The sequence below is a fragment of the Calonectris borealis genome, chromosome 2, assembly GCF_964195595.1.
Source record: "Calonectris borealis chromosome 2, bCalBor7.hap1.2, whole genome shotgun sequence".
NCBI lineage: Eukaryota > Metazoa > Chordata > Aves > Procellariiformes > Procellariidae > Calonectris > Calonectris borealis.
In genome coordinates this window covers 45,119,662-45,140,203 of record NC_134313.1, presented here as the reverse complement: position 1 = coordinate 45,140,203, position 20,542 = coordinate 45,119,662, and the positions used below count along the sequence as shown (strand labels likewise).

Sequence of the window (20,542 nt, the reverse complement as noted above, 5' to 3'; positions counted from 1 at the left end):
CAAAATACTGTGTTCAGTACCAACATCATGAAAGGACAGCTAAAGAAGTTACAATTTTTGCTCTCTTTCACTGCTGAACTCTTCTAAACTTCCAAGTAAGCTTATGTTTATAACGCAATGAAAAAAAGGACAGTTTGATAAACTGGGACATGCCCTTTTTTTTTTTTTTTTTTTTTTACATACACAATTGGGACTTTTATGTTTCCAATGTGCATGGATACCAATGCTTATTAGCAAAGATTGAGTGTCCTCTGGCTGACTACTTTTGCAGAATCTGAATAGTTTCTATACGTATTTGGTAAAAGCGATAAAGTTCTTTTTTTTTTTTAAAAAAAAAGTAAAACATATTTATGCTTTATTTAAGTATCCAACATCCACTTACATTCTATTAGGCAAAGCACTCTCAGAAATACCGTAATACTATAATGTCCAGAAAGATGTCAAAGATTTTCCTTGAAGTAACATCCAGAGTTTGCAGGATACAAGAATACACACATATATATACACACACACATACCCTCAAAGGTGTATATATACACCCAAAGTTTGTGTTATGACTTCGTACTTTCAATACAGATCATCATTATTAATATCTGCTCAAGCATATTACAAAGCAATTCATTCAAAAGTGCAAATATGTATTTAAAAATGTTGATTGATGTCTAAATTTATTATCTAGCTATTTCTAGTGTACATTTGGAAGAACTCCTGCTCTTAAACAGCTGTTCATTAATGAGTATATCTTCCACATAATTCAATACAGGTTTTTGTGTGCTGATGAATACAAGGCAAAAATGTCAGTTAAAAAATGACTAGCATAGAACAGAAAAAATGTTCTCTTTGACACATAATCAAACAAACAAATACGTGCTTGATTAATTAGAACTAGCACTAGACATACAACACTCAATAAGTTTAAAATATAGTAACTTTGGAGATTGAGGCTGAAGTTTAATGGCAAACCTACTGTGTAAGTTTCAACTTGATATCATCTATGGACTGCAAATAACTTGAATATACATTTTCAAACTTGAAAAGTAGCTTTTGGTAAGAGTATGTACAATCTTCCAAGTTGGCCATTATGGCAGCCCAGCCTTGATGCTGAAGATGTTCATCATGTACAAGACCTTCACAAAAGGAGCAAAGCTTCTTGGCAACCTCATACATTTCCTGAAAAAAAAAAAAAAATCCAGCAAAATACAACTCACTTCAGGTTATTACTGTGGTAACTATATAAAACATTAAAGTGAGACATAACATAAAAAGTGTTAAACTTAGATAGCTAAAAAGTTGTATACCTTAAAACTACATTAAAAATAGCAAAACTTCCTTCATTCTTAAAGAAAAAAAAAATTTTAAAAAATCACACGAAAAAAAACGTATAGATGATATACTGAGAAGTATGTTCAAAACAGGCAGGTGAAAGTTGCAGTTCCAAAAAGCCTTATAAAATTAATTAGATGCTGCTAATATAAAACATTCAGTGCACACATACATGAATAATAATGCTTGTACTAATCTGATAGAAGGAACTGGCGAACAAAGTCCATTAAGGAGAAAACTATTGATGAGCCAAGCAGAAGCTCAGAACAAGACAATGAATTGCAGGATCAGTCAGCAGAAGTGCAGGTGCATCAGATGCAAGAAGAGGTGCATGAGGAAAACAGCAGGCCAATTAATTAACTGAAGTCTTCCATTGATTAATAAACCAGATACAACAGGATGAGAAGCAGTGCAGAGTGTCCACAAAACTCTAGAACACACCCTGAAACTTAGTATATGCAAACCAACATGGAAGCTTTTCTGCTACAGAACCGGATGACACAGAGGCATTTTTCTGCCATAGGAAGGTGAGAATTCCATTACCACCCAACTTGGCAGAGTTAAAAGAGAGACCTACATATGGCAAGTACCATATCTTTCTAAAAGTGCACTAACATCAATGCCTATTATATTAAATTCCAAAGTTTTGAGTACTAGTAGAAGAGTAACTATTTTAAGTTTACCAATTTAAGAAAAGAGACTGTCCCCATCAAAGTGCCTATACTCAAATACCAAAATGAGAAAGTAAAACAAAAGTCATACAATAAATTCTTCAGCTCAATACTTTATCAGTAACATACTACATGGAAAACATTCTCCTGAGCATACTTGTATGTTGATTTTTAACATGTACCTACCCTCCAAGAAAGAAAATCTTACTACTTTTTGCAGGTTGAGTATACTGTTGAACTAGGACTGAACACATAACTTTCCTCTGCTACAGTACATGTGAGAAAACCATGCATGGAGAAACAAGTTAGACAAATACAGTGAGAAAGCAGTGTTAAAAACCCAACACATCAGTGTATTTCAGAACGCATTTGCTGTTGGAACACATGGTTAGCAGCACATATGCATACACAAAAAAATTTAGAGTCCAACACCACTTCCCAAAATAAACCACAAAACTTCAGAGCATTTTATCCAAACATTTCAGAATTAATATTGACAAAACCTGAGAGTTATGAATACCGTCCCTTTTTTTAAAAGTCCAAGTCTTATTCCATTGTGTCCTTCAAATCACTGGTATCTAAGCTATCAGCAGATGAACAATGAATATACAACCATACTTATACATGCAACTCCAAGGAAATCAAAAGTTATTACAAATTTCTATCACTTCGTAGTAAAGATGCTATTTGTCTTCTTGTTTTCCGAACTTTGGTCACTGTCTGTGCACATGACAATAAGGATTTCCGGTTTGAAAAGAACAGCTATTTTATTTCCTGCATGAGCTCTCACTTCCTAAGTCAAAATCAACCAATAACACAACTGGGACGGCATCCAGATAGTGCTGAAATCTGCAAGTCACTTTCTTCAGACTACCTCTAGTTTGTCTGTAACTTAAATTCACATAAGCTGACTAATGCAATATTGACAACTCAAAAAAAATTTTATTATTTTCTTAAATTCACTTTGTATACAACTTACTCAAAGGCAAATTCCACAGCATATAAAAAAGCAGAATTACTGCTTCCTCAATTATCATATTAAGAAACAAAAAGCAGGGTGTTTTACCCTAAGGTATACTAAAAAATATACCAAAAATATGAAGCTGAAAAGGTATATGAATGACCCCACTGTGTTCTAACGTATGTCCTGGGAATGTACACAAGCATTTTACTTTCAACTCACAAACACTATTCTCTTCCTAAAGTCTACTTTCCTCCAAAATACTGGCAATAATTCCAGAAGTGAGAGCATATGCAGAACCACACATTAGTTTGAAGACTAAAACAATATAAGCCATCTACAAAATCAAAACTGATAATAAAGTCTTTTTATGCAGTCCCTTCAAGTGAGTATCTCAGTTTATTGGAGCAAGTAAAGAGTGGACTTCTCCCACCATCAAACAAAAATGTTTCTTTAAAAGCCCTGGGTAGAAGCTTTTGTTAATTCTATTCTCCTTTGAACAAACTCATTTAGCATGGCACACCTCAACTGTGTAATAAGGAAGTGTGTACACTAGGCTTGATATGACCAGACTTTCCGCCCTGAGACATACTCATAGCTAGTGGCCAGTGTTTGCTTTTTTAGCTAGATCTACTTATTGTGTTCACAATGGAAGTCAAAAGTTACAAGTTAGTGTTGCCCTATGAAGCTTTATTATACGTCATTCTTGATGCTCCCTTGAGAATCTAAGTGTTGTCAATTTAAGATTTTAGTTTTAACAAGGTTGTTTCCGCAGCAAAACACTTTCAAACATAAAACAGAAGTCACAAGTTACCAAATTGTAGTAGGGGAAAAAAAAAAAAATCATTACAACTGAGATCGCTTGTTACACTTGTTACTGATGACCAGCACTGACACTCCATATCTAAGAGTCTAACCTGTGGCGATTTACCCAAATTTAACCAAATCAGAAGCTTGCGTCCCAGCAGTCTGACTCCTAGAAAAGTGAGAGTAAACAAGTATTTCCCAGAGTGGCAACTTAATATTTCTTTATTTTTTAGAAACCATGTAACAGATGGGCATTCTAGTAAGTGTCAGGATCTGTCATGTAATAGACACTTGCCCAAAGGAACTGTCATACAAAAATAAAAATACCCCAACGCCATCTAAGTACTCAACCAAGTATCCATTGTCAGATGAGCTGCAGCTCCTTGTTGTATACGCAGACATAAAACAAAAATCCCATTATGAAAGCAATCATAAATTCGACACTGAGAGACAAAAGATTTTTTTCTGAACTATTTAGAGCTCAACCTGAACTAACATTGAGCTCAAAATTCATTAGCCTGAGAACATAGCTAAGTTTCTTTCAGACAACATGTTTTCTAAGTTACCTGTAAGCTAACACACTACAAGTGGCCCCTCACTACAAGAAGGACATGGGGGTGCTGGAGCGTGTCCAGAGAAGGGCAAAGAAGCTGGTGAAGGGCCTGGAGCACAAGTCTTATGAGGAGCGGCTGAGGGAACTGGGGTTGTTTAGCCTGGAGAAGAGGAGGCTGAGGGGAGACCTCATCGCGCTCTACAACTACCTGAAAGGAGGTTGTAGCGAGGTGGGTGTTGGTCTCTTCTCCCAAGTAACCAGCGATAGGACGAGAGAAAATGGCCTCAAGTTGCGCCAAGGGAGGTTTAGATTGGACAGTAGGAAAAATTTCTTTACTGAAAGAGTAGTCAACTATTGGAACAGGCTGCCCAGGGAAGTGGTGGAGTCACCATCCCTGGAAGTATTTAAAAGACGTGTAGGTGAGGCGCTTACGGACATGGTTTAGTGGGCATGGTGGTGTTGAGTTGATGGTTGGACTCGATGATCTTAAAGATCTTTTCCAACCTTAATGATTCTATGATTCTAAGTCGAACTGTACAATTCAGGGCACACCTGCAAGATATTACAAGGGCATTCCATATTATCATCCTCCCAAAGTTATTTTTACATGTGTATCCCAAGTGCTGAAGAAATTCTCTCTGGGTGGCAAGCAGTAGAATTCTGTCTGCATGGATGAACCCGAACGCAATTAGAGTCCACAGGAACCCAGTACTGCTTTTGATATTGGTTCCTCAGGCAGTATCATGAAATAAGCTCATTGCATTCAAATAGTAAAGAATATTAATCTGAATTCAGGAGATCTAAGTAGACGGTTCTAATAAAGTTCAAACCACATGGAGTAACTATTTTTCCACCTGTCAGAACTGTTTCAGACTATTCTAAGCAGATACCAGAGCCGGGAACAAGAACACTATGTTAAACCATTATTTTATTTTTTAATGCTGCATGGAGGGGGTCAAGAAGGAAACACTGTTTCAGTCAATCCTATAAGTCTGCTTTCAAAATATGAGGGTGTGCAGCACGAAAATGAAGTGGTGAAGATTTTTGCTTCCTTTGGAGTGTCTATGTAGCTTAAAAGTAGTTAAGAAATTAAAAACTACACAGATATATCTTTCTTATCATTCCATCACTACTGAAATACATCTTCAAGTGATTTGGCTTGTTCTTCCAACCATCTCCATAGTCAACATTTCTGAGGAGACCTCCTCAAGCTACTTTAGAAGGATCAAGACGGATCTATTTCACATAACAGGTATGTCTATATACAGAAAAGAATTAAGCAGCTCTCTGCTAAATGAATAAAGTCTAAAAACTGAATTATGTCAGGCATATAAATAAAGGCCTGCAATCCAACATATGTTTTAACACTTCTCAGTAAAGTTGCTAGCTCCAGCACAGAAAATGAAGCCTGCCTAACAACAGGCTTGCTTTTGTCATTGATTTTTCACAGACCCACTCAAGGGTAATTGGCAGACACCCAATGGTTCACAGAACATAAAAATTAACTTCAGTTGCCTTGTAGAGCTACATCCATCTTACTCAGCTATACCATTGTACCTAAAACACTGACAGCTTCACCATACCACTGGAATGTGGACCTCAAGAAGTACCACTACCAGTACAAGATTAGACAAATCCAGGCTAATCTCAACGTGGTTATGTTGAAGAGTAAATAAAGGCATCTTCACTTCCTAATTTGCCAAGAAAATTCACAGGCCCACCAGGAAGATTTTTGTCTTTGCCTAGGTGCTTTAACAGAATGTTTACTTGAATTCCTTTGTTCGCCGTAACTTAAATTTAGGTGATTCTTCTGATTATAATTACTTCCATTTGGTATGTTTCAATGAAAATCAGTAGAAGCAACAAAGTATGTTCTACCTAAAACAGAAATTAACTAGTAAAGTGCTTCCCATCAATTTCAAGACTTCATCTTTGCATCCTACTGTTGTAATTCTGCTCATCTGAATGAAAAAAACCCAGGGAAGGTCTGTTTGTCTTAAGTGGTCTTTGGACTTACCTCTAAAGAACAAAAGTTCTCAGGACATGCAGGGTTCTTTCCATTCTCTACAACCCTGTGGTAAAAGGAAACAAGTCATCAAAGTCCTCTATTGCCATGTGTCTGAATTCCTGTAAAAAGGACTCCTTTAGGTTTCAGTCACCCTAAAAATCAACTTCAGGCCAACAAAAAAGATCCTTGAAAGTGATATTACACAGGCTCATACACTATAACAGCAGATAAACACTTCCACAAAAGGTAACTCTTATCTTGCTTACCAAAATTAGTAACAGACCATTATCTCTAGTTCATGAACCTCCAACTAAAACATCAGTAAAGCTACTAGATTAACCACTTCAAGATTTCAGCTTTTAAAACCTGTAACTGGAACAGTTACCTTCACTGTGAGGGAGACTAATATTTCATGGCAATTTCTCTCCTTTCATTAGACAGCTGATTATTCCATTCTCCTTTAATATTGGTCATTTTTGGTGATTGCATCCTTTGGACATTTGTCCACACAGTTCACGGCTTATTACATACTCAGAAAGTATTTATTTCATCAGCATAATACAGAACAAGTTATTCTGTAAGTTATAGCTTAATGACTTTTTCTTCAGTACTGTTTTCACCAGCTCTTGGCTCTGACATTAAAAGCAGGCTAGGAGAAGTCAAGTGACAGAATTTACCACCAAAAAAATATTGAGAAGCTGACATAAACCACCACAGCCAGAGAATCAAACCATGGTACAAGGTAAGTGATAACTTCTACTAGCTTGATTCCAAGCCACCCAAGTCTTTTTCTCCTGGTGAATTTTCTAAAAGCTTGATCGAATAGTTCTGGTTACAAAGGCCAACCAAAATAAATGCTGTAGTACACCTTAGCATACATCTTCTAGTACACCTGAGCGTACATCTTCTAGTACGCCTTAGGGTAAACTAAAACCTACTCCATTTTAAACCCACCCAGCTCAATTACTTTAAAAGATTATGAGATTGGTCGCTAATTCGAGTTACAAAGAAGTCTGGACTTCTGTGGAGGAGCTAGAAGTGTGTCTGGCTATTAGACCAATAATTTAGCCAAAAAAGAATGAATAGTATTAATTTAGCTACACAATTGTTACAAACATTACAACGCCTTAAAGAACGTTAAAATTTTAAAGTAACTCTTTTCCAGAGGGTCTCAAAATAGCTTTCTAGTAGAAGTGAAAGAGCATTTCTCTAAATAGTAGATACACAGCTTTCAGGAAGCGTGACTATACTTCTTAGCTTAAGTATTACGAAGTGTTTGGAACTAAACCAAGAATGATCTAGGTACTATGTCTACAGCCATGGTTTTAGGCAACCAAATGAAATGACCACAGTTTCTCACCCTCATTCCCATTTCTCAAAGAAAAACTGAGCGGAATTGATAGTTTGATGATGACAGCAACAGTATCACATGATATGTGAAACATATCCACTAACAAAGAGTCCAAGTTTCCAATATCCTTCTTCTGGGACAAATAACACAAAAACTTCAGTTAGATCACTAAAAAAAAAAAAAAATCCTTTTCTAAAGACTAAGGTACTAGAAATTATTTTAAGCAGTAGTGTTAGAAGACCACAAGATTAGACAAGATTCACACAACGTAGTTTATTGCACAATGCGCTGTGTAGAGAACAGCTTGTCTTCTCCTAAGCTGGTGTATACGTAACTTTTTGCAAACACTCTGTGCACATCATTGTCCACATACTGCAGCTCAAGGCCAAAACTGCTGAACTTGAAGAGGTGGGAAACTAAGCTAGCTGTAAAAAGGCAAGCTGCAACCCTTCAGGCACAGACACCTCAAAGGTAAGTTTTTAGTCAAAAGGAAACCAGGATACTGGGATATAAAATGAAAATAGGCTTAGAAAGTTGCTTTAACTGAGATTTAAAAGCCAGACAGTAGACGCAACAAACACTGACCAAAAAGGATCTGATAAAAAAAGTTTATAAGACAGAGACATTGCACCACACGTGACAAAACCGATGGCAAGGATTTCAGTTTAATTGGTAAAGGAACAAGTTAAGGTAACAGACATAGCTTCTTTCAATCTTTATACTGTGAATTCTACATAATGAGATCTCATAATCAACAGGAACTTAAGAAAATCTGTATAGATGTTAAAATCATGAAAGCAAAAAGAAAAAATTGAGATATCTTGATATGATAATCACAGTACAGTGGAAAAGCAAACAGAAGGTAATAAGTTTCTCACAGGAATGATTTTTGGTTAGGAGGCATTAAAAGCTAAAAAAGGCTACATATAAGTTAATGAAATTAGTTTCAATGGGGGGGGCGGGGAAAGGCTACTTTTACATATACCTATACCCTATACATATATGGACAAAAGGCTATAACAATGCCAGGGCCTCCAACTGTAAACTAAAAGATTACTTTTGTTTATACCTGAATAGTAACTAAGGATATCTGAAAATTATGGCAAAAAAAATGCAGAAAGCAAAAGCAGAATTTAAATCAATCATGGTCAGTTTTAGACAGGCAAAAAATGATGGAGAGGAAATAAAGGCATGGATTAATAAAAATACTTGTTAAAGGAGAATCCAGAACTACTTGTTATTGTGAAAAAAAAAAATTAAAGACCAGTGTATACAAAGTATGGGTCAGAAAAAGTGCATCAGAAATAATCTGTCCACGTTTATCCACAGTACAAATAAGGTTCAAAATAAGGTAAGATAAAAAAACACCTTTCATACAGTTCTACAGCATAGTTGCCAAGTAGTATACTGTTTAAGTCACAGATGCTGAAAACCACTATTAAATTCAACAGTTTTCAAGCAGGCTTAAAAGGAGGGAGAAACAAGAGAGAAGTAAAAGTCGTCACACCCTGAAATATTCAGAATCTTCCACACAACAAGTTTGCCTATTGCTCAAGTAGACATAGGGCATGAGGTACAAGAAATAACCAAGAGCCCGTGCACAATAAGTTAGCAGCCATCTTCCAAGCAAATTTTACTATTTCATATGCTGTTTACAATTTCCTATCAAGTCTGATTTTAAAATCATACTGTATATCCTCCGGGCAGAACAGGGGCCAAATTAAATAGAAATTGGTAGCTATCAAATATTCTCCCCTACTTTTACATAGTTATACATCACTGTTTCTTATTGTTGACAAGAATAGGTAAGACTTTCTATCATGAGCAATGATTTAGATTGTAACTTTTATTTTCCTAATACAAAACATTTTTATCATGTATTAGCTGTAAATATTAATTAATTAAATTTAATTAATTACATTACCCTAAATAATTACAACAGGCAAAAACTCTCCATCAAGTACGGCCACTCTGCTTTTCTGGTAAAGCAGGTTACCGTCTTTCTAAAATTAATAAAAAGGCAAAGCTTGGATCATTTTAAGGCAGATTTTTCATGCCCATTTTGCAGGAAGTCTCCTGTGCAGTATTCTCAGTGTGGCTTTGGACGCATCAATCTCACAACTACAGAGGTTCAGAGCCTTTCTAGCTTTCCCCAAATCTTAATCAATTTTGAAAAGGATTAATATCCCATGTTCCCTCTTCCTCCCAGCCAAGAGGCTTATGGTGAACCTTGAAGAAGATTAATGTTCTAACCACATTCCCAGTCCTCCATCGGTTTCTTCTGAATTACTGCTCAATATGCTTCAAGCAGGCATCATGAAAAAATGTTTTAGTACAATACTGCAATACTCCTTTCTACAGTTTTCACACCTTGGTACATCTAAAGTCATGATAGCCTGTTTACTAATCTTTCACCATACATGATGGTTTTGTCATTCCTCTGACCTCCCAAAGAAGTACCCAATGCGTTTTCACAGCCTAACACAGAGCCTATGGTTTTGAAGATTTAAAATCTTGGATAAAATTAACTGTGGGTATAAAACTGTATCAGATTTAAGAATATTATTACCTATTTAATCTTTAAATAAATTTCTAAGTTTTTCCCAAAAGATTCTAGTATCATTGTAGCCCTTTTACAAGCAGGGAAGAACTGGAAGGAGCGGGGAACAGAGAATAATCTTTTTCAAGATAAATCTGCAAGCTAAAAATAAAACCTCCATTCTACTTAGATCCATGTTTCAAGACCTTTAAATACAAAATTCCTCCCCCATCCCCTAATAATATTTATTAATAGGTGCCATGAAGTATGTAAAGATTTATTTTCTTCTTGCAAATCAGCTCAGGATCACTCTCTCTAGACAAACTTTTCATTCTCTAGCTAAATATTATAGCTCCAGTTGGCCAATAGAAGCTGTACCCCACGCAGAGACTTTTAAGAGTATTTTTGAAACATGGCCTTCCCTTACAGAAGACTTGCCACCAGAACGAGCCAGTAAAGATCTAAATAATTAATTTAAAAGCAGAAACACTGCAATAAACTTGCTTGCTCTGCATATTCATATATCCTTCAGAATCAAGGGGGAAGAGAAGGTAGCACTAACAATTCTTTTCAAGTCTAAGTAGGAGTATTTTTTATAAGACTCCTGGAATATAAAAAGCTTACTCCAGAGGAATTAAATCTGTTCTATCAGTTTATATCAACGTCACCAGACCAAAACGAAAATTAAGAATCTTCAAGACCACAAAATCAGGGATGGGATAAAGAAAGAAGATAAAATATCAACAATGAGAAATGTGAGACTGGGTACCACCACCTTTCACTTCCATTACCCTAAGTAAAGCACAAACACAAAGACCGTAGCAATTACTACAGTCCCCCCTTACATATCAAATCAATCAATGTTAAGCATTTAACAGATATCAGTCTTACTGGCTTTTATAAGATCCTCTAACACCTCATAAAAAATGGTTTTAAAGCACTTTCAGTTTCAGTTGCTAAAACCAGAATCCTCACGCTCTCCAAGGAGCACAAATGAAAACCTCCCACTCCTAGCTGAATTCACATCGATATCCACTCTTCTCCGTATGACAGTCATATGATTCACAGATCCCTAATAACTCAAGGTCCTATTTACCAAGTCAGCAGTAACTGTCAACAGGTGGTGGAGAGAGGAAGAGAGGCTCCTGGACTCAATCCTTGCCTTAAATCAGACAGTATGTCAAGGTCAGATTATTCAGGCTAACTTTCCCCCTCTTGGCAGGTCAGGAGGCCAAGGGGGAAAACCAAAAAACCCTGTACTATATGCAAGACTTAGCACTTTTCTCCGAATTCAGCTGTACAGTATTAAAAACCAGCCACCTGAAGAGCTAAATATTCTTTTGGACTGCATTAAAGTTGTCACTGAAACTAAGAAACTTTATTACCAAGACAACATGCTAAAATGATATATTTCTACTTCTTTTGTTGTGCCAAGTGCTACACATAACCATTCCTCCACTCCTAGCTTTTAGAAGTTTAAATAATCTTTAGAGACATGAAAAATATTTAATGCATTTTCTTTCTCAAATTTTACATTTAAATGAGGGCAGTATTTCCTAACATGAAGAAAAGCAATCAGTCCAGCTCCTGAAGGCATTGTGTCACTCTCTTGAACATGCAGCCATTCCTACTGCATGCACACTTGATATCTTACTGACCATGTTGCAGGGAACTAGTTCCCCCTATCAAAATAATACAGAAGTAATCAAATCGGAATTCTGACAAGTTTGCTTTCTATGCAAGTAAAAGCCAGCACTCAATAATAAAAGACCCGAATTTTAGGAAAAGGAAGCTTAGTTTTATTAATTCCTCACCAGTTGTTTAGACATATAAGATGAAATAGAAACTTGGCAAGCTGCTTTTAAAAATTATACTGCTAATTTTCTACTTGGGTTAACAACGTTTCCAAAGTAACAAACTTTTCTGTTTGCAGGCTGAGGCAGACTGAAGACACTGAAAATAAGGCAGAGCATTAAGGAATGGGTCCAAAGCAACCAGATTGCTTTTATTTTGCAAATGCTGTAAACATACCCGTCCATAAAACTGTATTACAATCTGCTTTTGAAAAAAGCTTTGAACATGCTGAAGAAGCAAGCACATTTCAATACCTACCTTGAAACTTCGATACAAAGGCTCTGAAGAATACATCATCACTAATACGCCATTCCTACTGTCTTTTGAACAAACTATTTCATAATTTATATCAAGCTTCCCCCCTCTGACACACAAAAAGTTTATTTTCCTTTGGTGTGCAAGTACAGTAAGAATTTACTTACCACAGCAAGTTGTGTCCGTGATGCTACCGTATGAAACACTGCAGGCATCATGAGAGATTCTTCTACTTTCAATTCCATCTCATTTTCTGCTGAAAACGTGGTTTTGGGGATAGCCGGTGGACGTTCACACAAGATCATTTCTTTGTTGAATAAAAAAATTGGGTTGGTATCCTACACTCAAAAGAAAATGAAACCAAACACTGAGTAAAGGCAACATACTGTTCAATCACCAATTATTTCATCATGTGGGTAACGTGTCTTACGAACATGTTAAAATCTACATGTGTAAGCTGAATACATAAACATCTGTTTCTCAAAGCAAAGAAATCCAGCAAACAGTACACTACAGAAAAACAGTTAAAAAACCCTTGGTAAAACATCTTTTTCTTCCCCTTTAAATGACAGTTTAGATGAAAAATGCAGTACTTACTGTTCCAGCACTGTAACTACACACTCTTCTGTCTGGTGCCATACACTCTCCTCCATTGACAACCAGTACTTGGTGCTGAATGGCAATCTTATACTTTGTTTGAATTGCATGTTTCAGATCAGCCACACTGGAAAAAAATGGGAAGAGAAGATGACACTATCAGCATATTCGTGTCTCTAATCTTACATATTCCTGTAATAGAGACAGGTGACTTGTCTGTGTCAAAGCAGAACTTTTTTTAAAGAACTATTACTTTTTATTCTGCACAATGACATATTTCTAAGTTTTGTAAGTGCTGTAATGTGTTGCATTGTGGATATCCAGCTAATAAGCTATCAGCTAAAAGACAACAGCCTCTGCATTACTGATAAGTCATCAGCAATCTTTTTCCAAGAAGATCTGATAGCATGCTGAAATTCTGGATTAAGTCACATCAAGCATTTAGGATAATAACTGTAAAAGTCATATTATTGAATATATACTTTATGAACAAACAGCTGCCTCGCTGAAACCCTAGAAGACAAGAAGAGTATTAACACTTCATTATGCATAACATAAGCACAATTTCACCTAATCAACTCCAACTGATTTACTGTACATGAAATGCAGTATAGCACTTAATAATAATAGGAAATTAAACAATCCATATATATGCAACGAATTCATATAAACATAACAGACATTTTTAATGCAGAAACAGTAGATAATAAACCATCCCTGTTTTCATTCACCATCCTCATATCTTTAATTCTGGCTGATGACATCTTCACGTTACTGCTTATTTTAGACAGTTCTAGACTTTGTCTTGACACAGGCAAACAGCAAACTAAACAAGAATTTACTAAATATGATACAGTAACTGACCCAAACTATAAACACATCCGGGTAGTATCTGTGCAAAGGTATTACAAAGCTTCAGAGTATCAAATGAACAATTAATATAAGCATCAATGGTTTTGATATAATCAGCAGGAAGCGTAACGTTACTGGCTATATGGTACTTGAAAAATAAAGATAATAACCATCATTCAATATGACATCATGAATTCACTACAAACATCTCATGAGCACAAGCTTGTACACGCTAGCTGTGTTACAGTAAGCATTCACCTACCATCTCCTTAGTCTTTGGGAAGATAGCTTGGCCTATCCATGTACAAGGAGATAGGCAAAGAACCCAAGAAAGTTAGTCTTGCTAGAAAGAGCAAGTCTATATATACAGATATACAGAATAACAAGTTAACTGTTCAACTGAAGAGTCTTGGATTTTGTGTGGTTCAGCTGTTGGAAAGCTTCTTTCCCAAAGAACTATCCAACTGAGCAAAAAGTTGGCCCATACCAGACTATTAGGTGCCCGGTTTGGCAGTTCAGATGCTGCACCCCACTCACCATGATTTAGGAACAGAATGTCTCAATGTACCAGACAGCATACAGGACTGCTGACACATCTACAAATGACCCAGCAGATCCAGAATGGCTGAGATAAAACACTATTTTATGCTCATGATAGAGTATGAAGACAGCAGGTAAGCTTGGCTCTTGCTAGCTCCAAGCTGATGGGCTATCATGATATTACACACAATTTACTTATTAGATCAGTGTCCCACATGAGAACAAGGAAAAAGGATACAATACATCCAGTATAACTAGACCTCTCTAAAGCATCTTTACATTTGCAAGATGCTTTTAATATGCAGTGAAAAAAACACAAATAGCAAAGTTGTTGGGACTTAACTGTGATTCTGTAACACTGCCCATGTTTCAGGCAGTTGGGCATCCAGAAGTTCATGTTTTACATATAAAATGCTGTAAAACACTTTGGAGCCTTACAACATAGGACAGAACCTACTTTTACCCATCCTGGCATGAGACAAAAACCTATATGCCAGTTCTTTAGCATCCAATCTAAAAATATTACAGAGCACACACTTTCTTCAGGATGAGTATATATGGACAGGAGAAAGAACAATCTGCAGAATTTCTTCTATGATGCCAGTCAGTAAAAAAACAAACCTTTTACAGAGGAATCCTAAATAAAAACACCACCCAATAAAAGGTCACAGAAGATCAGAAGTCATTCTGACAGTTTTTCCAAAGAGCACCAAACATAACACCAGACTCGGCTAAGAGCAGGTCATCCTCTGTCCCTGCCCCAGAAAGTAAATAACCTCTCCATTCTTCGATGGGACCTCAAACACACAAAATCACCTGCAAGGCACTGAAAATGCTAATCCAAAAAAAATCTCAGAATTCACTCAAATACATGAAAACCTAGAAGACAACCACATGGACATACTAAAAAACAATTGAGTATCATCTCTCCAGAATTCAGTATACAAGAAGTATATATACTTTTTTTTTAATTTAAAAAACAAACACCACGCAATTAATTTACTTTCTTACTTTTGTACAGCAAGTTCCGTATCAAAGGTAAGGGTAGTTCCAGTGTTAACCAGAAATACATATAGCTTCATGATGATTTCTTTAGGTCTCTGAAGTTTATAACTTCCACTGCTAAAATCATTTAGAAACTGAAAAAAAAATTCAAGTGTTAGTTTCACATACAAGTTACGAAAAAGACACGTACATGCTTTTGAAAAAATACTTTTAGATATATAGTGGGTGAACACATTAGCTCTCATATTCCACAGTTCTTTATCCATTACTAAACATACAGATACTCCTCTGACCAGAAACATGGGCAAGGTAAGCCTCCGCATATGCAGATAGTTAGGAGAACACATGAAAACGTACACTGAGGAGAATTTAAAAAAAAAAAAAAAGAAAAGAAAAAAAAAGATAACTTTCAGTTGCAGAGGCCACCATCTCAGATCATTACCTGGCTTTTCTCAATTAGGAAATGAATTTTTAAAGCCCCAGATACAGTTATTTCCAGACATATTTTCTAGATTTTACAAACGGCAGCATGATCTATGCTGTAAGTATTCATCCCTCAAAGTCTATCTGCTCCCTACTATCCCTAGCCATAGTTTTTTCACTCAGACACATGGAAGCATTAGCAAAAAATAAAATGAAAAAATAGCTAAAAATATGTAATTTTCTTTTTGTATCTCTCCATAATTAAGTAAGAGTTTTAAAAAATATTTTCCTCTGTTTTCAGCACTATCTAAATCTGTAGCTACTCTCTTCGCCACTAATAGTGAATATGGAGCGATCAAGACAGACACTGCAGTCCAACACATTGGACGCATTATCAGTCCTGTGCCCTGGATGAGCGACTATAAACACGTTTTTCCAGTGTACATAACAGAAGAAAAACATTGAGCTGCTTTGTAAAATGCTGAGATTTAATCCAAGATTTTATCACTGAAATACTCCGTACTTCTGAGCTTTTTTCTTTTCTCCTCCACAGGAGCTCGGAAGTTTAGGAATAATCTCCTCCACGCTAACAAAGCTGGTGCAGAAGTACAATTAGCACTGCAGTCACTAATGACCTAAATTTTTTTTGATGTGGAAGGATTTATGAAAAGTTAAGCTGTAAAATTTTTAGCCACTCAGCAATAGTCTTATATCATTATAAAAATGACTTTTTGGATTAAATTACTTCACAGGAAGTAAAAGAAGTCCCTCTCTCCCTGATATATGAACAGGACACAAATGCAAGGTCTACACAGATAATTGTATTATTTTAAAATGAGTCTGAATTTGCATTTATTTCTTTGCCTACACAGAGAAAAATTGACAAACCATGGAAAAAAATAACAAAAACACCATTAAAGTGGGGAAAGGGGAGAGGTTTTACCAGAATAGTAAGTCCAGAAAGTCAAAAGAGCTTTCTTTCAAGAGAGTGGCTTTCCACACACTTTTCAAGTATTAGTTATAGTACATAAACTAGTCAAAACATGCATTTTCACAACAAGGCTTCAGAAACAGAACCACATCAAATAAAAAAGCCCCAGTTAAATAATTTGATCTGAATTGAGTTTTGTTGTCCTTACACTTGAACTCTACTGTACTCAGTGGCACCAGTTCCAATTTATATTGGAAAAAAAAGAATATATTCTACAAACAAAGTTATTAGATAGACAAAAATTGCTGAACACCAAAAGCAAGCTAGCAATAATTTATTACTAAATTCTTTGGCCTAGGTTTCAGAATTAATCAGTCTCACGTGTAGAGAGACTTCTTTTCACAAAGGGTATACTTGTGACCATGGTCCAGGTAGAATTAGAAACAAATGTGTTAAATAATACAATACCTAAAGCAAGTACCGTGGAGCACCCGCAAAAAAAAGCTCTTTTCCATCTAAGCAGAGTAAAAGGCTTGTATAGTATCTAGTTTTCATATAAACATTACTTTCTAAGCTCAAGTGATATTTAAGAGAATCTGTCTGGAAACCTCATGTACACAAAGTGAAATTTTAATCAAACATTTCCCCCTCCATTCCTTAACACTATTTAAAACATAGAAAGAAAAAACATTATCAAGATCAAAAAATATTTATGACAGCATCTGCGAAGCATGCATCAGTAGTCTCAAACTTTTTAATTTCAAGGAAAGAATTACCTTCAGGCACTATACAAAGCTACCACCTTCTTCAAATTCAAGAGGAGAATAAATGCGCACATTTGCTTTACTTGATTTTTGGCAACAGAGTAGCATGGCTGTTCAACGCCAGAGAAGATCTGCAAAGAAGAGATACAGAATGCAATTACAGGTATTATTAAAATGGCAGTATTTTATGGTCATCATTGCATCTAACCCAGAAATCAGTGTATGTCAATGCCAGAAAGAATAATTACGTGGTAGAATTTTTTTTTTTTAAATTAACAATGCTGTCCAGTTACAAGTCTGCTCAAAACTGCTACATACCTGAATATTTTTGCACGTAAGCTTGGTTTAAAATAACCATTAGTGATATTCTTCGGTATTTACAAGGAGGCAAAGTTAGTTCACTAAAAGGAGCTGCTTGTATTTCCCTTAACTGAATGTATTTTTCAGAACTGGTGCAGAATGCTGATATGATGATGCTAAGAGCAATACAGAAAGTCATAACAAAATGCAATTTATCTAAGAGAATCCAATGTAAAGAGGCACACATGCTACTGCTGTTGAATGAACAGCCTTATCCTGCAGCTGTATCCAACAGATTCCTTCAGGAATCAGCATCACTCTCCTTACCTGAAACAAGGTAACCTTGTTTGTGAAGCCATTCACCTACTTTCACAACATTTGTTAGGTGGGGGTTTTTTTTGTGTTTTTTTTTTTTGTTTTGTTTTTTTTTTTTTTTAAAATACCATTCCCAGTTGCTTGTCACTGGCATCCTTGCCAGGGGCTTCCTCTCCCAGAACTGCTGTTTAAACTACAGTTGAAACTACAAAAATCAAAACTAGCTGGATCAACAAAGGTGGTCTTTTTAGGCTACACTAGTTCATTTCAACCATTGTCACTTAAGTAGCAGTGCCAAAGGAGAAGAAGCCCTTAGTAAGGAAGGCAGTGATGAGCAGTTGGGCTCAGGGCAGTCAGGCAAGTGCACAATCGAGCTCCGAACTGCAAACAAACATTATTTCTACCATGTTAATGCCCTAGCAAGCTTTCCGAGAAGATGATCAGGCACTATAAAGGGTGATAATCCATTACTAAAAATAGGTTTGCTGAAGCATGAAAACCATTAGAACGTGTAAATCATTTTATACAACTCATGCTACTAACGGTAAATCAAAAACACTTCATCCCAAATTTGAAAACCTTATGATACCGGAAAAAGTTACACAACTACTACATGTATTTTACATGCATGGAACAGATAGCACTTTGTTAGGCTGTTATTTGAGCTACTATTTTCCTCCCTCCTGTCCACTCCCTTTTTCCTCCTATGCAAAATGCACACACGCCACCTTGGCAGAAGGAAAGGTGCAATAAAAGGGAAAAAAGCAATGTGTTTAAGTACCACCATTGGAAAACCAGTAACTGAAGTGTCCTCTTACAGTTTAGCTATCAGCAGACAGTAGTTGTACTTGAGCAAAATAAACTTATGAATACTTGCTTTAGATCAAAGTAATGCACATTAACATGAATAACAAGAAACTACTGAAACACTTCTGCCACAAAGTAGGATCAGAACACTATGATCTCTATTATTCTAATTCCTTTGCAACCATTAAGAAGTCAAAAAACAAGTGTTGTTTCTTCCACCCAACAAACAATCCTGGGGGAACAGAACTACACCCACATAGGCAGGACAAATGTGTGTGGTCTCACTATTAGGTTACTTTTCCTTTTTTTTTTTTTCCCTTGAAAAAGTAGAATTCACCCATTCCCAAGGTTGCCACAAATTTCAGTGAGTACTTCCAGGAACAGAGGAATCATGTGAAGCAAGGTTTCAGAGAACATGCGCCTTTACCACCAAGCTCTCCTGCAGATTCACTGGTGCCCAATAAAGGCAGGCTGCAGCCCTCCCTTCAGCAGGAACTATGTCGAGTGCCTCTTTCCAGCTGCCTGTTTTCACAACACTGGAAGAAGCTGAATTTTGAGAGCTCTCCCTAGTCTTGCATCTCTGGACAACATCTGGCTGAGTCTGGCCAAAGTCCAAAGGTTAAAGGGGGAGAGGCATGAAAACCGGTCACAGTTGCCCAAGTCTCTTTTCTTTCAAAGGTCAGGTTACAGCAGACTATTACAAGCAAGATCAGCTACATATCACAAATTAGCCTTTAAGTTTGTTCCCAATATTCAAGAATATTATGATTCAGCAGTAACACAAGTTTTTAACATAAGCTTGGCATGAAAGTCAGGCACCATTAAGCTTCAACCGAATATATCCATAAACACATACATTTTATTCTTCTTCTGTTTGTATCACCTCAACAGGCCATTAAGAGAATGTCAGGCTTTTTTAGCATTACGCTGTTACATAGTGTTACAAGTTTCAAGCTTTTTAGTGTTTCATTGCTGAAATTATTTTTAATTCATTTTAATAGAGGTTGAACAGTTACAAAATTTGACAACAGTTACAAAATTTGACAACTACTGAAGACAGAGCTGCTAACTATGTAATACAGTTTGTCAACTGTAACAAAATGACTAATACACCCTGATTATTTGTTTGAACTGTGTGACCTGCAGCATTAGATCCATGCTATCATATAAATTAGATCCTTCAAATTATGGGATAGAAGCTGGTATGATCAACAGCCATGAATTATCAGTAATAATATTAAAAAAAATACCTGAAAATTTGAAAAAGAAATTTCTGCAGCAGCTGCCAGAGTAGACAGAAGATGGTAGACAAGAATATAAGAAAAAGAATGAGATGACAAAAATGAATGTAAGAATAGCACAAAATAGAAGCAGCTTCCAGAATTAATTCAGAAGTTGTATATTTTGTTACATTAGCTAACAAACACCAAAACCAGCCATGAATACATTATGCTAGTTATAACATTTATTTCCCTGCTCTACATTGTGTTTACATTGTAATGCAATTACTACATCTGCTTCAGTTCATGAAAGCATTGCCATCTTTCCCTATCCAATATAAACTCTTCAACAACCGAGTACTTTTGAAGTCTGTGTTGATCGATACTTTCAATGCATGTTGTTTAGAAGTTTTGAAGTGTATCTTATTTAGTTCAGAACATGCTCATTCTTACATCTGTAAAAGGA

At 36.1% G+C, this 20,542-nt stretch overlaps 1 protein-coding gene across 8 annotated transcripts in view; it reads right to left on the bottom strand.

The window, feature by feature from the left end:
- The window catches only part of RB1CC1 (RB1 inducible coiled-coil 1), a 78,138-nt gene that overhangs the window by 47,090 nt on the left and 10,506 nt on the right, over positions 1-20,542 (bottom strand). For 6 of the 8 annotated variants that reach the window (XM_075141863.1, XM_075141866.1, XM_075141859.1 and 3 more), the window contains exons 2-6: positions 17,447-17,565; positions 15,323-15,450; positions 12,920-13,046; positions 12,490-12,660; positions 968-1,170 (exon numbers count right to left, since the gene is read on the bottom strand). In XM_075141863.1, the coding sequence (XP_074997964.1) occupies positions 968-1,170; positions 12,490-12,660; positions 12,920-13,046; positions 15,323-15,393 (572 nt within the window). In that variant the 5' untranslated portion in view covers positions 15,394-15,450; positions 17,447-17,565. Of the gene's footprint in view, positions 1-967; positions 1,171-6,332; positions 6,388-12,489; positions 12,661-12,919; positions 13,047-15,322; positions 15,451-17,446; positions 17,566-20,542 lie in introns of those variants that run through there. The other 2 variants (XM_075141864.1, XM_075141865.1) reach the window with 2 other exon arrangements.